The following is a 14,833-nucleotide window of genomic DNA, read 5'->3' as shown; positions in this document are numbered from 1 at the left end:
ATCTTCATCGGATGGAATGAAGTCTTCTATTTCAGAATGCTCGAGGTATTCCTCTATTTCTCTGTCTGTCACACCTGTAAATTAAAGAGTTTTTATTTACTCATAAATGAATAAGCATAATATGCATAAAAAATAGTTGTAAAAATATCTATAATTAACAATGTGTTGAACTTCGTCTTTTTTTGCAAATTTTACTTTCGCTAACGCTAACGCCCAATGTTAATTTGAATTAACACACATTTCTGAGATACAAAATAAAATGGAATTTACTATGATAAATTTAAACTAATTAATTTTCCTGAAAAATTAAACATTATTAATTGAATTTTCATAAAGAAATACTTAAGGATGTAATGAATTATTTAAGATTTAATGGACGATTTTTTAATCCATGGTTAATACTTATCCGCCCAATAAAGTATTACACGATAATATTAAAATGTAAGTATTAACCAAGGATTGAAAAATCAGCCCTTAATGTGATATTTTATTTGAGGCATAGTAACGTCATTGTTTTATGATAATATATTCTTTAGCTTTTATGTATTAATTTCCTATACCTTCCTTAATTGATAATAAGGAGCTTCTACATCATCAATTTTATTATTATTTCGCTCAAACGTTTTGGGTTGTCAACCCATCCTACTGTATTGTTGATGATCTGAAGAAAGATCAACATTCAATGAGCAGAGAGCATTGTAAAAATTTTCATCTATTTCAATATCTGTGTTTTGTCCTCGCTAGGATTTCTTTTTTGTAAAAACCAACAATACAAAGCGTCTTCTAAAAGTTCATTTTTCGGTTTCTTCATTATTTTCTGATGTCTCTTGTCTTCACTATCTAACTTGCAGGTGTTCAACAAAATTGAATCAGTATTGGTAACGCCAATATAATTAAAATAGTAAATGTAGAAATTAAACGTTTATTGTTTGTGGTGTGTTCCTTCATCCTTCCCTACATACGAGCACAACCAATCATCGCGTGGTCTCTAACCACGTGACACGTCCAATAAGACGTGAACGCGACGTTCGTGTCGCTGCAGTCAGTCGAGTTCGCTCCGTTCCTTCGCGAGGTTCGGGACTCGGCCACCGCCGGAGAGCTTCCACGAGGCTCTCTAGATCATCAGGCATTGTGCCCTTGTAACGCCACCGGGGTATCCCGTGCCCCGGCCCTTGGTCGCGCTCACCGCCGCGTGTGTGTTTGTGTGGAGTGTGGGACTGGACGCCGTTCTTGCCCGCCGCGAGCTGGAGGACCCTGACCGCGTGGCGGCGCGTGTGTTCTGGACGCTACTCCCTCCGACGAGGTACGTGCCGTATGATCCTGTCTATCCCTCTTTGCGAACACCACGTAGATCAAAATACAGTCCACTTTCATATCGAGAATATATTTACGTATATTTTTATATTGGCGCGACCAATGAGTGGTACCTTCGACCCGGATAGTAACCATTACCTGATGATTCCACCGCCCTTATTAGGATACTCATTGTGTAGGACCTAATAAGCGATTAGTAGTATCTTCAATGCGAAATACTATTTAATATACCGCATATAATAGAACGACAATGCGTCTTCTACTATTCATATAAAATATATTTTAAACCCGCCCTTATTAGGATACTCATTGTAGGCCCTAATAAGCGATTTAATAGTACATTCATTGTGAAATAACTATAATATACCGCATAGATCGACATTGCGTCATCTATTATTTTTTGCTTAAAATATATTTTATTCCGCCCGTAACATTAAGTTACGCGTATATTATTATTAAAATAGTTAATTAAAACTATATTCATATCGTTTATCCGCAGTTATAACGCTAAAATCATTATAAATCGAACATATTTCATCATATTTATTTACCCGCTACCCGCGCTCGAAATTTATAACGTTATCTAGGTCATTCCGCGATCCGCTGTTATAATCCGACCATATTGAAAATTCATACTCGGTTCATATTACGCTTGCGTCGCTGACCTACTTTATTTAGTCGTATTACTTGTTATTGTAACTTGTATTGTAACATTCTCTGTTTGAATATATACTTTTGTTATTAAAAATGCCGCCTAAGAAAATGACTAAGTTACCTGATAGTGACGCTTCGGATGTTAATGATTCGGAAGATATAAATGATTCGCAGTTATCCATGTTATTAGCTAAACGCGAAGTTATATTCGAAATGGTGCAACAAATGTATGATTTGTCTTTAAACGTTCATAACAACGCCTCGCTAATGGAAAGTTTCCTTGACGAGTCCGCGCAGATAGAATCATTACGTGAAAGATTTGAAAAATGTTTAGACGAATACAATACTCGCTTATTATTATTAACACCTACCGCGAAACCTGATTATAAAAGCCTCGTTGCATTCGAGTCTTTATATAGCAGAGTTATAAGAATTAAATCGCAATATTCGCAACCAAGTCCGTCACACGGAGATATTAATAATTTGCATAAAAATAGGCCTAAATTACCGCCTATTGAATTAGTACCATTTTCGGGTGATATTCGCTCATTTCCGCTGTTTCTTTCGAATTTTGAATCAGTTGTTCATAACAATCCCGGCCTTACAGATGCCGAGCGTTTATATTATTTACTAGGTAAATTAACGGGGAAGGCCACAACTGTTATAGCTGGTATAACCCCCTCCGCTGAAAATTATAATTTAATTTTACAAACTTTAAAAGATAAATATGATGATAAACGTATGTTGGTTTCCGCGTATTTAAATCAAATGTTTGATTTTAAACCTTTGCATTCTCCGTCCGCAACAAACTTTGATTTATTTACAGATAACTTTATTAGCGCAGTGCGCGCCTTACAAAATATAAAGTTAGATAATATTACAGATTTAATGATTGTTCATATCGCGTTGAAGAAGTTAGATTCAGATACTGTTCGCGCTTTCGAGACAAAGTTTGGTAGTGAAATGCCTACTTTTGATAACTTAGTTCAATTTATTCAAACTCGTGCGAAGGTATTAGAACGCATTCATCCTTCCACAAATTCGGGAATAAATAAACCGCCTCGAAAGTATAATAATTATAACCGCAGTTCAAATAATATCTCGTCTGCTCCGCCTAAGTATCAGTCTTACGTAACAACCGCTGATTCCGCATATAGTTGTCTTTGTACAAATATTACGCATCAAAATTTATATAAATGTTCGAGTTTTCATAAAATGAGTCCGCAGGAACGTTTGAAATGCGTAAAGGATAGAAACGCGTGTATAAATTGTCTCAGTATAAAACATCGAGTTTCTAGTTGTTCGTCGTATTTTAATTGCCGCATTTGTAAATTAAAACATCATACGATGTTACATTTGAAACGCGAATCTTCCATTCCCGCGCCTGCGTCTCACCCCCCGCCGCGCAGCACACCGCCGTTGCCTGCGCCGTCACCGCCGTCCGCGTCGGGCGGGTGCGTCCGCTCCGACATTGCGCTATGTACCGCTAGCTATACAGCTGATACTGATAACGCATTTCAATGCAACGCGCCCGCGAATAAACAATGTACTATTTTATTATCAACCGCTGAAGTCGTAGCTTATAATTGTAAAGGCGAACGGCTTGTTATTCGCGCGCTTTTAGATTCCGCTTCGCAAAGTCACTTCATTACGAATGAATGTTGTGAACGTTTAGGTATTAAACCGCAGAAAACCGAACGTACTATTATTAAGGGGTTCGGTGGTTCAGAAAAAATTATAAATAGTAATTCCGTAAATATAAAATTTTATTCGCGTCTTGACAACAACATATCTTTTAATATTTCACCGCTAGTTGTTGATCATGTTACGGATTTACTACCTACCGCTGTTATAGACACTTCTGTCTTATCGCATATTTCGCATTTACCGCTCGCAGATGAGAGTTTTGGTACGCCAAACAAAATCGATTTATTAATCGGTGCTTCTCTGTTCCCTCATCTGCTTCTCCCCGACGTAGTTCATGCATCTCGTGACTCGTCGGCGCCCGCTGCATTGCGCACGGTGTTAGGCTATGTAATAATGGGTTCAGTACCCACCATACCTAACATACATAAACCGCCCTTGATGTGTTGTCACGTTCAAGAGACCGCCGCTATTGACTCATTAGTCAGGCGTTTCTGGGAGCTCGAGGAGCTTCCTACCGCACCGCCCGTTCAACATCCCGATGATGTTGAATGTGAAGAATATTATAAATTAACTACAACCCGCGACCCCGTGAGTGGTAGATATATTGTTTCGCTTCCATTTAAGGATGATTTCTACACTCTCGGTGACTCATTTAATATTGCCCGCAAAACGTTTCATGTGCCTCGAAAGAAAGCTTCAAGCTTCACCTAAATTAAGGTTGGCATATGATGACGTCATAAAAGATTATCTAACTAAAAATTATATTTCACCCGCGCCTCCGTATGACCCGCGTGACCCTACACCTATTTACATTATACCGCATCACGCTGTTCTGCGCGAGGATAAATCGTCGACTAAGCTGCGCATAGTTTTAGATGCTAGCATGCCAACTTCTGGAAGCCAGCGTTCGTTGAATGACCTTCTGCATGTTGGACCGAATTTACAAGGCAATTTGTTTACAATTATTTTAGGTTTTCTTCTCCACGCGATTGCCATGACCGCCGATTGCCGCCAACAGTTTCTGCAGATATTCGTGCGTGAGTTTGATCGTCGTTTTCAATGTTTTTTATATCGTTTCAGCCCGCAGGATCCGCTGCTTCTTTATCAATTTAATCGAGTTTGCTTCGGCATCAAGTCTAGTCCTTATCATGCACTGCGCACGGTAAGACAGCTCGTAGAAGATGACGGCGCGAAATATCCGCTCGCGAGTGGCATTGCGTCTTCCTCGTTGTATATGGATGATATCGCCTTCTCTATTCCCACGGAATGTGAAGCAGTTTCCGCGTCGCAGCAGCTCATCGATTTGTTTAAGGGAGCTCAGTGGGATCTTATTAAATGGAATAGTAATAGCAAAAATGTGTTAGATAATCTTCCCGCTTCGCACAAACTTTTACCCTCCGCGGTGGAGTTTGATAAGACCGTGCAACATAAATTATTTTGTCTGCATTGGTCTACTGTTCATGATTGTTTTTATTTTAAAATTACCGCTCCCGCCGATGTGATGTGCACTAAGCACTCCATCTTGTCAATTGCCGCCCGCCTGTGGGACATGATGGGCTTCGTTGCTCCCACAGACGTGTATAACATCCCATCAGATAATTTCTACCATATTTCTGGTATTGAAATTCCCGCTGACGTTCTTTCGCGTGGCATTATGCCACAAAATCTCGTACCGCACCCTCTGTGGTTCCACGGATCCCAGTGGGCTCGTTCGGACCCATCTGATTGGCCTCTTAGGAGTCCCGATGGTGAGTCTATTGCAGACATTCCCGAACGAAAATTATTAGCGCACACTGTGTGCCCGCCTATAAAGCATTGCGCTTTATACGATACCGCCCTTCGCGTCTCGTCGCGTCGTGTATTTTATATTTATAGGTTCCTTATATTATTACCCCGCCGCGGTGTTATGATGACCGTAGAGGAACCTAATTTCGCTGAGAATAAAATTATTCCCGCCCTGCAAAATAAATATTTTGCAGAGGAGTGTTATAATATACTCTTTTATAAATTTTATTCGCAGGCTCTCAACCGCTTGAGGCCTTTTATTCGCAACAGACTTATCCTCATTGGACGTCTAAGCGATTCCGCCCTGGAATATGCACATAAGCATCCAGTGATATTACCGCGCAATGATCACATAATTATCATGATCATTGACTATTATCATATTAAATATATGAATATCATAACGCATTTATTTCGTGTTATTTTAATTACCGCGCTTTTATTAGCTTTACCCGCGCCTCAAGTCAAATCTGATCACGTCAGTTTGCTTGATAAGCATTCGCTACTGGACAAGTTAGTTCAGTCGTTTTGGAAACGTTGGAGATTAGAATACTTACACGGTCTGCAGGTTAGGCAGAAATGGAATACGCCTTCGACACCTATTACTCCTGGAACGGTCGTGGTTGTAATAAATGATAATGCACCGCCCCTAACCTGGCCTTTAGCCGTCGTAGAGAAAGTACATCCTTCAAAGGACGACGTCGCGCGCGTTTGTACAGTTAGAACCGCCAAGGGAACTTACCTTCGCCCGGTCGTTCGTTTATGTCCGCTTCCAAGACAATAGTTATATCGCATTAGTATATTACCGCAGTTAGTTAAGTTTAATTTTAAGTTTTGCACCGCTTTCGTTTATAATTTCTTAGTTATAATACCGCCGTGACTTTAGGAATTTATATACCCCGCTCGCATTACGCGATCCTAGAGTCATAGAATTTGTTAGTTATATTTCCGCCGTGACTTTTAGGATTTTTTATTGTCCCGCTCGCATTTTGCGCTCCTAGAGCCATAGAACTTGTTATTTATATTACCGCCGTGGCTCTTAGGACTTTTATCAACCCGCGCGCATTATGCGATCCTAGAGTCATAGTTTTCGCTGTATCTTATGATTGGTTTTAAATGGTGACCCATTTAGGGCGGGTGGATATGGTAACGCCAATATAATTAAAATAGTAAATGTAGAAATTAAACGTTTATTGTTTGTGGTGTGTTCCTTCATCCTTCCCTACATACGAGCACAACCAATCATCGCGTGGTCTCTAACCACGTGACACGTCCAATAAGACGTGAACGCGACGTTCGTGTCGCTGCAGTCAGTCGAGTTCGCTCCGTTCCTTCGCGAGGTTCGGGACTCGGCCACCGCCGGAGAGCTTCCACGAGGCTCTCTAGATCATCAGGCATTGTGCCCTTGTAACGCCACCGGGGTATCCCGTGCCCCGGCCCTTGGTCGCGCTCACCGCCGCGTGTGTGTTTGTGTGGAGTGTGGGACTGGACGCCGTTCTTGCCCGCCGCGAGCTGGAGGACCCTGACCGCGTGGCGGCGCGTGTGTTCTGGACGCTACTCCCTCCGACGAGGTACGTGCCGTATGATCCTGTCTATCCCTCTTTGCGAACACCACGTAGATCAAAATACAGTCCACTTTCATATCGAGAATATATTTACGTATATTTTTATATTGGCGCGACCAAGTATTCTTCTTAATATCACTAATAGTGGATGTTCCAACGCCATACTTATCAGCTAAACTACGACCGGTTTCTCGAAGTGAGGCCCAATCAACGTCCTGCCAATTACTCCTGCCCACATATTGACTGAAAACTTCCTCTGGAATGTGATTTGCTTTTTCCAGTGTGGATTATTGTCCTTGTCGGGCCATTCGTGGAGATTGTGGAAATTTGTAATGCCCTCTCTACTAAATTTGCTTTCATCCGTCGATAAGATTGATTTTAAAAACCACCCATCTTCAATGTCTCTATTGAGAAGGTAACGGCAAAACTGAATCTTTTTTTGGGGATCTTTCTCTTCAAGACCCTGCACACCCGTGCCAGTATGCCTCATGCATTTCGCGACATGGCGCACTGAAATTACATCGTATACATAATTCAGCCTTCACTATGTCCACGCTTAATTTATTACGACTGTCCGTCCACAAATGGTTCATATGACTTAATACTCTTTCCGCATAAGCATTTCTACATGGTACTGCCATTATCGATTTAATTATCTTCTTCAAGTTAGGGTTTACTTCTGCCTTTAGAAACGTCGTCCACGAAAACGTAGTATAAGATGAAGAAGCTTGTTTTTTTATAGCTTCCAAGGTATTTCGTAGAACGCGAATCTCTTCGTACAACGCATCTTTATCAATGTCGTCTTCAACACCTACAGCTTTTGATGCTTCTACAAAATTTTCATATGCTGGAGCTACCTTTCGCCATTTATCTGAAGATATCTGAACACCTCCGCCTAGAGAGTTCAACAGAGTTGTGACTTCAGTCCATAATTGGTTGCTTCTCGCTCTTCCTTGAGGACCTGGCTGGGGTCGCGAGATATCTTCGTGTCTGTTACATAAACAACACCACATTAGTTAAACACAGTTCAATGTTGTGTAACCTAAAGGTGTCATCTATATTAATATTGTAAAGATGTAAAGATAAATTTAGAGCACTATCTTTACCGAGTACAAAGCTAATGTAATATGTTATTGTAGAAGTACTAGGAATTCATCTGGCAAAAATAAATAATAAAGTGAAGTCGAGGTAAGCGGCTATTTGGATATGTTATTGTTGAAGGGATGAGATAATTTTACCTCTCCATAAAATCTAAAAGATCGGAGAACTGTTCTGGACTCGTTCGTTGTCTCAGTTCCATGACTAAAACAAGAAAGAAAAAAATTTAAAATCATCATATTAATAAATATTGTTACAGTAATTTTTTTATATTCTTTATAAATTTATATTTATAAAGCATTTGAATACCATAAAACCAAAACTATCAATTTGAGATGATATTTGATATCGGTTGAGATGGTTGTTAGTCATCTCAATAGATGGCGCGCGGTGTGTCCCTTAGACATGAAAGTGAAAGAATAGAATAAATTCGATCGCTCTGGCGGGTCACGAGTGGCCGAGTTGGTCAGGCATCCGCCCTGGAATGGCGCGAAAGGATGCGGGTTGTAGTTCCGCCTGGTGATCGAATTTTTTCTATTCTTTATAAATTTATAGCAATGGGATATTCAAAATTCTACATTTATTGGTTTAAAACTCGCTGAACTTGTAAAAAAATCTATATATAAATTTGCAAATAAATTTGCCTCAAACACAATTCAAACTAACATAAAAAAATTCAAACTTCAGAATTTTTTTCAACCTGGCAAGACTTTTGACAAGATTTTTGTGTCAGACAAGGTTCAAGTAATCTATTATTGGTGCTATTGCTGGTGGATGGTATCGGAAGCAATTTTATTAGATGGTTCTTTATTCGTTGAGCAATCATTGTAAATTGAATGTGTCTTAAAATCATAAATCGAACGTGTATAATCTTTCCCGATTTGGCAAAAACAGCTTAACACCCTGTGGAGTAGCTGTGATGAATGAGCAAACAAGCACTTGGTGTATTTGCATGGTTCCATTTACTGGTTTTACATCAACAACGTTATTTAGAAGCATTTGTATTTCAAAGTCTTCAATGAAAAAGAACTTTATTGTTTTGGACACCGATGTATTTCAAAGTCTTCAATGAAAAAGAACTTTATTGTTTTGGATACCGATTTCGGCATTTCGAATGCATCTTCTCCATTTGTGATATCAAAGACATACGCAACTCGTTTATCTAAAGTTCTCTTCACCGACCCACCTATTCCATCCGCCACACCCTTACCATGGCAGCTTTCAGAAAAATTCCACGTATACATGTCAAAGCCTAGTTTAGTTGTATAAAAATTCTGGGTCCATCTGAGAAAAAATGTATGCATTTAAGTTCAGGGCATTCTGTTTTTAATAATTTCATAATGGGTAAGAGATGAGCCCAAATAGCGTGTGGTTCGTGATACTTATTATCCGAAATAGAGTAATTAAATTCTATGACCCTTTATTTTGAGAGGCCTTTATGTAAAAATTTGCTTTATCTATATTATTATTATGAAAAACTTCTTCTGCACTAAACCTTTACCTAAGTTCGTTTGATCGGGGCGTAATTGAGGTGCTGTCCTCATGGACATGTCTTCCGTTTCGTTTACAATACGACCAACGTAACTTGGCGGGCCTGAACATAGCCTCTACGAACTTTTGCGCATGTACACTCGTAAAAAAAAGTGTTATAGGCATTTATTTCTTTTAAACTGAAATTCGAATAAAAATTTCCTTATACAGAGACCAAGTACAAATAAAATAAATATCAAAACGCTATGAGACATAAAGCAATAAAAATAACCTAATTAATTCAGGATTCACTCAGCAACTCTTAAAAAAACTTTGTCAACATTTTTTACGCCTTCTTCGTTTTCTTTTTTAAAATACTGCGTTAAATCGAATATTATTTTTCTCGCCTGGCGATTTCAAACCATATTATGCTTTGGTGGCATCTTTGTTCGCGAATAATACAAAATTCCAAGTAGAATATTCCAAATTATCACTAAAACAAACTTAAACACGAACAAATTTAAACTTAACACTCAACAATATAATAATAACAAATAATAACGATCAACTCAACGAAAACTTTTGTAACCGCCGGTACTCAAGACAGAGATAGCGACACGAACACGACACCAATGTTAACGTGTGACTGAGATACATAATTGCGTACCGAGAATTGCCGAATATGCACGAAGTTATACGACGTAAACAAAAAGGGATGTCCACTATGCGTGTCTGAGGATATTGATTAATCGATTTTTTTTTCAAATCGATTGAAATTGAATTGTGAAATATATTTATATTTAATTTTATAATAGGTTTCAAATATTCTCAATCAGTCCTTATTGTAGTGGTCGTTTATAAATAAATGATATTTAACTAAATCATGTCTTACAACCATGAAAATAAAATGTTATTAGTTTTTTTTTGCTATTAAACTCGAAATCTCTTTTACTAACAACAAAATTGAATAAGTTTGTAAAGCTTTTTCGTTCAGTATCTCATATAAACAAAAATCAATAAATTTCAAATCGATAAAAATCGATTGCGATATTCGTTCGAATAAAGGAATGATTGTGTTTACATAGAGTCAATCCCTAGCCTAGATCTCCGCCCCGCGCACGCCGCCTCATGCCACCATTTCGTTCCTAAAAAACGTTCGTGCGCAGCCTTCTGCGCGAAGTTCAGGCCCGCCAAGTTACGTTGGCCGTAGTGTACATTCCTATTTATTGGACGATATTTCGTTTAAAATAGCTATTTTGTGGCTTATTGAAAACATTATTTAGGTTTGGCTTCCAAGGATATTTTTGGTGGAAGTTATTATCATTCTGGTTATGATTATAATTCATTCTTCGATTTTTTGGATATTTATGTTTTTGATTCATAAAATTCGGTTTCTGCTGTGGATAACCCTGCTGAACGATTCGCGGCCGCGGTAAAGTACTTGAAAATTTTTGTTTGATATTATTGAACCTACCCTCAGCTTCTAATTGCAATATTCGGGCGGCTGTTTCTTTAAAACTACAGTTTGACACGTAAATCTAGTCATGGTTCGGTAAACTATTTCTTAATGCATTTTGCACTGTATTAATATATGGTTCCATTATTCATCAACTAATGTTTTTTCACTATATTTATCTTATAACTTACTTCTAATAAAAAATACTTCTGTTTTAATTTAAAAATTAAATCTTTATAAGTACCTTTTCTCTTAACATTTGATAATTATATTAATAACGTATTAAATTCTCTATTATCTCCGCATTGTTTCTTTAAAGTTAACTCTATATTATTCCATTAAAAGTCATGGTCTACCATTGAGATAGTCATAGCGGCTCTAATTTACTTAATAATAACATTACATTTGGTGGTGTGTCCCCGCCTGCGATCTGTAACCAATGTTTGGCACAGTTTATAAAATTATCAAGATTAAATGCGTCACCATCATATGTGGAAACGAACGACAACAAGGTCTTTGGATCCATATTGTCTATGACAGTTGGATTATTACAGTAAGTTGAATAACTCAAATCACTAAGACTGCTCTCACTTTCAGAAGGAGAGTGATTCTCTCCAGTATCCCTATAGTTATATACAAAAGTCGGGGTTTCAGGTGGAAAGGAATGGTGAAAGGATTATGCTACGGTACTTACAGCAAATATCCGATGATGACCTCCTTTTTAATTTCTTCCCTCGAACTTCGTATTTTCACTTATTTATTTGTGAGTTGCCTAACTTTCAACCTTTACAGATTTCGTGAACTTTTCGAAATTACTATGAATTTACTTTAAATTCACTTGTTAGGCCCCTAAGTTGGGCGCCAGTAAAAATAACTGGGTCGAGATTACTTTAAAAGAAAATAATTTATTTAAACAAATTACAATTTTTACTTAATCTACGACCTTAACTATAGAGAGCTGGTGCGAGAATGATTTTTTCTTGACGCCGTAATCCTGCCCTGATGGTAATAATGGCATTCGTGGTGGTGTTGTGTAGTCTATTGCGAGCCTTGTTTTTAACTATATTTAGTTGGCTAAAGACTCGTTCAACTTCCCCATTAGACCACGGCAAATAAATCATCGCCAAGGCAAATGAACATAATTCTATTAAAGGATTATTGCCTCCTGTATCTTGATATTTCAAAACTTTGGACCTGTAGAGTAATGCTTCTGCACCCAAGGTCTCCAAATAATAAAGCCTTTTTCTTTAATTACTTTTAATTCTCTTTACAATACGTGTTGCTTAGGCTAACCGTTATGCACTACTGACTCTAATAATTTTAATAAATGTAAAAAGCGTCGGGGAAACAATGTGGACACATACATATACAAAAAGCTTTGATCTGCGAATTGCATATGTGTGTCCCTACAGGACCAAAATGAAATAGTGTTGTCCTTTTTCTCCCATGGTACAAGAGATATATTAACCCACTGTGTTTCTACCTTCGCGATAAAATCCTCGACGTGGCCCATTTCTCGAACTAGTGAGATTATTTGTTCCTTTACTCGATTACATCGATTTTTGGGTGGAATGCAGTGCTCAAAAGCTCCTGCTGTCTTTGTTGTCCTGCCAAACAACAAATACGACATTACCATTCACTGTCCACTTGAAGTGGCCTTTTTGTAGCTTCAGATTCATTTTGTTTACTCATTTTATGAGATTCGGCAATCCCACTCGGTGCCTGCGCACGGTGCCGGCGGCATTGATGTCATTTTCATACAGAAACTCCATGAGTCTATAGTCTGTGAAGAAATTATCAAATGTGACGTGCACATTCTTCACATAAGTAAAACCACAGATAATTTTTTACTACTAAAATAAGTTAAGAACTTATAAATGTATTTAAGTATAAAATTATTTTATTTTTTTAAATTTTCAGCTAATAATTTAAGACCTTCCCCGACGGCAATCAGGCCCTCTGCTAACATTCTGTTGGTCTCCCTTTGTGAGTTGACCATCACCTCCTGTAACTCACAGTAGCGACGGTCAATCTCAATCCGTTGCTCTTCCAAGAAACCTTTCGGTAAAGGTTGTTAGTTGAGATTGCCGCCTTTGTGATGGAGGTGATCGTCTTCTTTGCCTTTGTTGTGGACGACTCGATGACCCTGAAACGTAAAAATATATATTAATTTATTATTATTTCCACCGGTGACGAATTTTTGACAAGTGGTCTGATGTTATTATTATTTCCTTAATTCATTATCAAGTATTATTTAGTTTTATTTGTATGTATTTCCAAATTTTTATTGTTGATTATAAATATTGTAAATCAATTCATAAATCTCATAATTACTTGTAGTACGACGCGGTGATGGACCCGCGACGTTCAATCGACGTCGAGCAGGAAAGTTGCCCGAGCCAGAGGGGGTAACTGCTTGCAGAGGGCTCGTTACCTCCGCTCTCGGTGGTGTATGAGCAGGGGAAGGTTCGGCCTCTGGTTCAATTTTGGATATCTGAATATCAATATTTTGATTGTTACTATGTTACAAAGAGATTGTTTTAGAAATGTTGTCAAATAAACAAAAATAAACAGTGGGTACATACTATGCGGACTACACAGGGTCTTGCTGATGAATATGATGTCCCTGGGATACAGTCAACATATTGCTGAATTGGTTGAGGTCTCTGAAAAAAAACATAGTATTTCAAATACTGGAATCAATAAAAAAGTACCATTTTCATAATATCTTATTAATATATACCTCAGTATCTGCCATACTAACATTTTCCGTATTTATAGCAGTCTCATACATACATCATACATACATACCAAGACTTGGTATTCCTAGAACAATATAAGAAACATTTACTAATAAGTTGTTTATTATTAAAGTAATATTTTTTTAATACACTAAGTATTTACTTATAATAGTTGTGGTTTCATTTACCATAGATGAAGTCGGCAATGTGGGGCTTTCGTTGGCATCAGTAAGGACGGGGATTTCCTAAAAAAAGAACATGACATTGAATTATTATATTTTACATACATACATGTATCGGATCAACAAAATCGATAACAATCGCTTACTTCAAATGGATTAATTTCCAAATGCCTATCACCAATTGCAAAACCTTCCCCGCCCATTAATGTGAGTATTTTCTCCTCCAACTCTGAAAGCTCCACCACCGATTCACATCCACCACCAGTCTTATTGCGTGCCCGGTATTTTAGGACAGCTTTTTTCTTCACGGCACTCTTTTTGTCAGACCAATATTAAAGCAAAATTAAAAGTTTATTAATATGTAAGCCAGATACCTACACGGTATAAGATGAATAGTTTTCTATATGCCTATTGCCTACCTTTGTCCACTGTTTCCATGTTTTAGTGCAGCCTCCCAAGCTATTTAATTTGATAGTCAACTCCTCCCATGTTTTTCTAGCTTCGTCTCTAGCGCTCGGGACTTTTGAAAAACCCTTGGCTAAGCTAGGATGTTTGCTATCTTTGTTTGTTAAAGGATAACTCACTTATGTGCCGGTTTATGGGCCAAAATGTCGGTCTCCTAAAGTTAGGGGACTTTTTAACGTTTAGTTGACCCCTAATGGCTGGTGAAACAGAAACCATCTTTTAACGGTCCCCTAAACATGTTTAGGGGATCCCATAAACTTAGGGGATGTTGGTGAAAACGGGCATTAGTATCCTATCTATTAACCTTAACTTGCTTTTGAAATAAAAAGATCTTCATTTTTTTTAAAGTAATATATGCCATATCTAACTTAACGGAGGAGATTCTTCGGTAGCGTAAAAGCACGTGAGGAGGCAAGCAACACCGAAAGCTCTGGAATTTACAAACCACAGTATCAC

At 38.0% G+C, this 14,833-nt stretch overlaps 1 protein-coding gene and 1 long non-coding RNA gene across 3 annotated transcripts; one reads left to right on the top strand and one right to left on the bottom strand.

Moving 5' to 3' along the window:
- The first annotated feature begins 3,721 nt into the window (after positions 1-3,721).
- On the top strand, positions 3,722-6,971 carry LOC149896053 (uncharacterized). The gene has a single exon (XM_090118105.1). It carries the CDS (start codon positions 4,241-4,243, stop codon positions 6,182-6,184), a length of 1,944 nt encoding a protein of 647 aa, XP_089974231.1. The 5' UTR covers positions 3,722-4,240; the 3' UTR covers positions 6,185-6,971.
- Positions 6,972-12,765: 5,794 nt separating this feature from the next.
- Positions 12,766-14,424, bottom strand: LOC149896052 (uncharacterized). Of its 2 annotated transcripts, XR_016458387.1 has the most exons (3): positions 14,332-14,417; positions 14,059-14,102; positions 12,766-13,975 (listed from the first exon to the last, which is right to left on the bottom strand). It is a non-coding gene; the product is annotated as an uncharacterized LOC149896052 (long non-coding RNA). The 2 variants fall into 2 exon arrangements; XR_016458388.1 differs by lacking the exon at positions 14,059-14,102 and having other exon boundaries at positions 14,332-14,424.
- Positions 14,425-14,833: the final 409 nt, after the last annotated feature.

This window comes from Colias eurytheme, chromosome 29 (assembly GCF_061535395.1).
Source record: "Colias eurytheme isolate Ceu_HAF_F1 chromosome 29, ilColEury1 Martin Lab GWU primary, whole genome shotgun sequence".
Classification (NCBI taxonomy): Eukaryota; Metazoa; Arthropoda; class Insecta; order Lepidoptera; family Pieridae; genus Colias; species Colias eurytheme.
The sequence above is the reverse complement of the archived record's forward strand: the minus strand, read 5'-3'. Positions and strand labels throughout refer to the sequence as shown.

Coding starts and splice junctions, on each gene's coding strand:
- LOC149896053 (XM_090118105.1), top strand. CDS start 4,241: ATGATTTCTACACTCTCGGTGACTCATTTAATATTGCCCGCAAAACGT.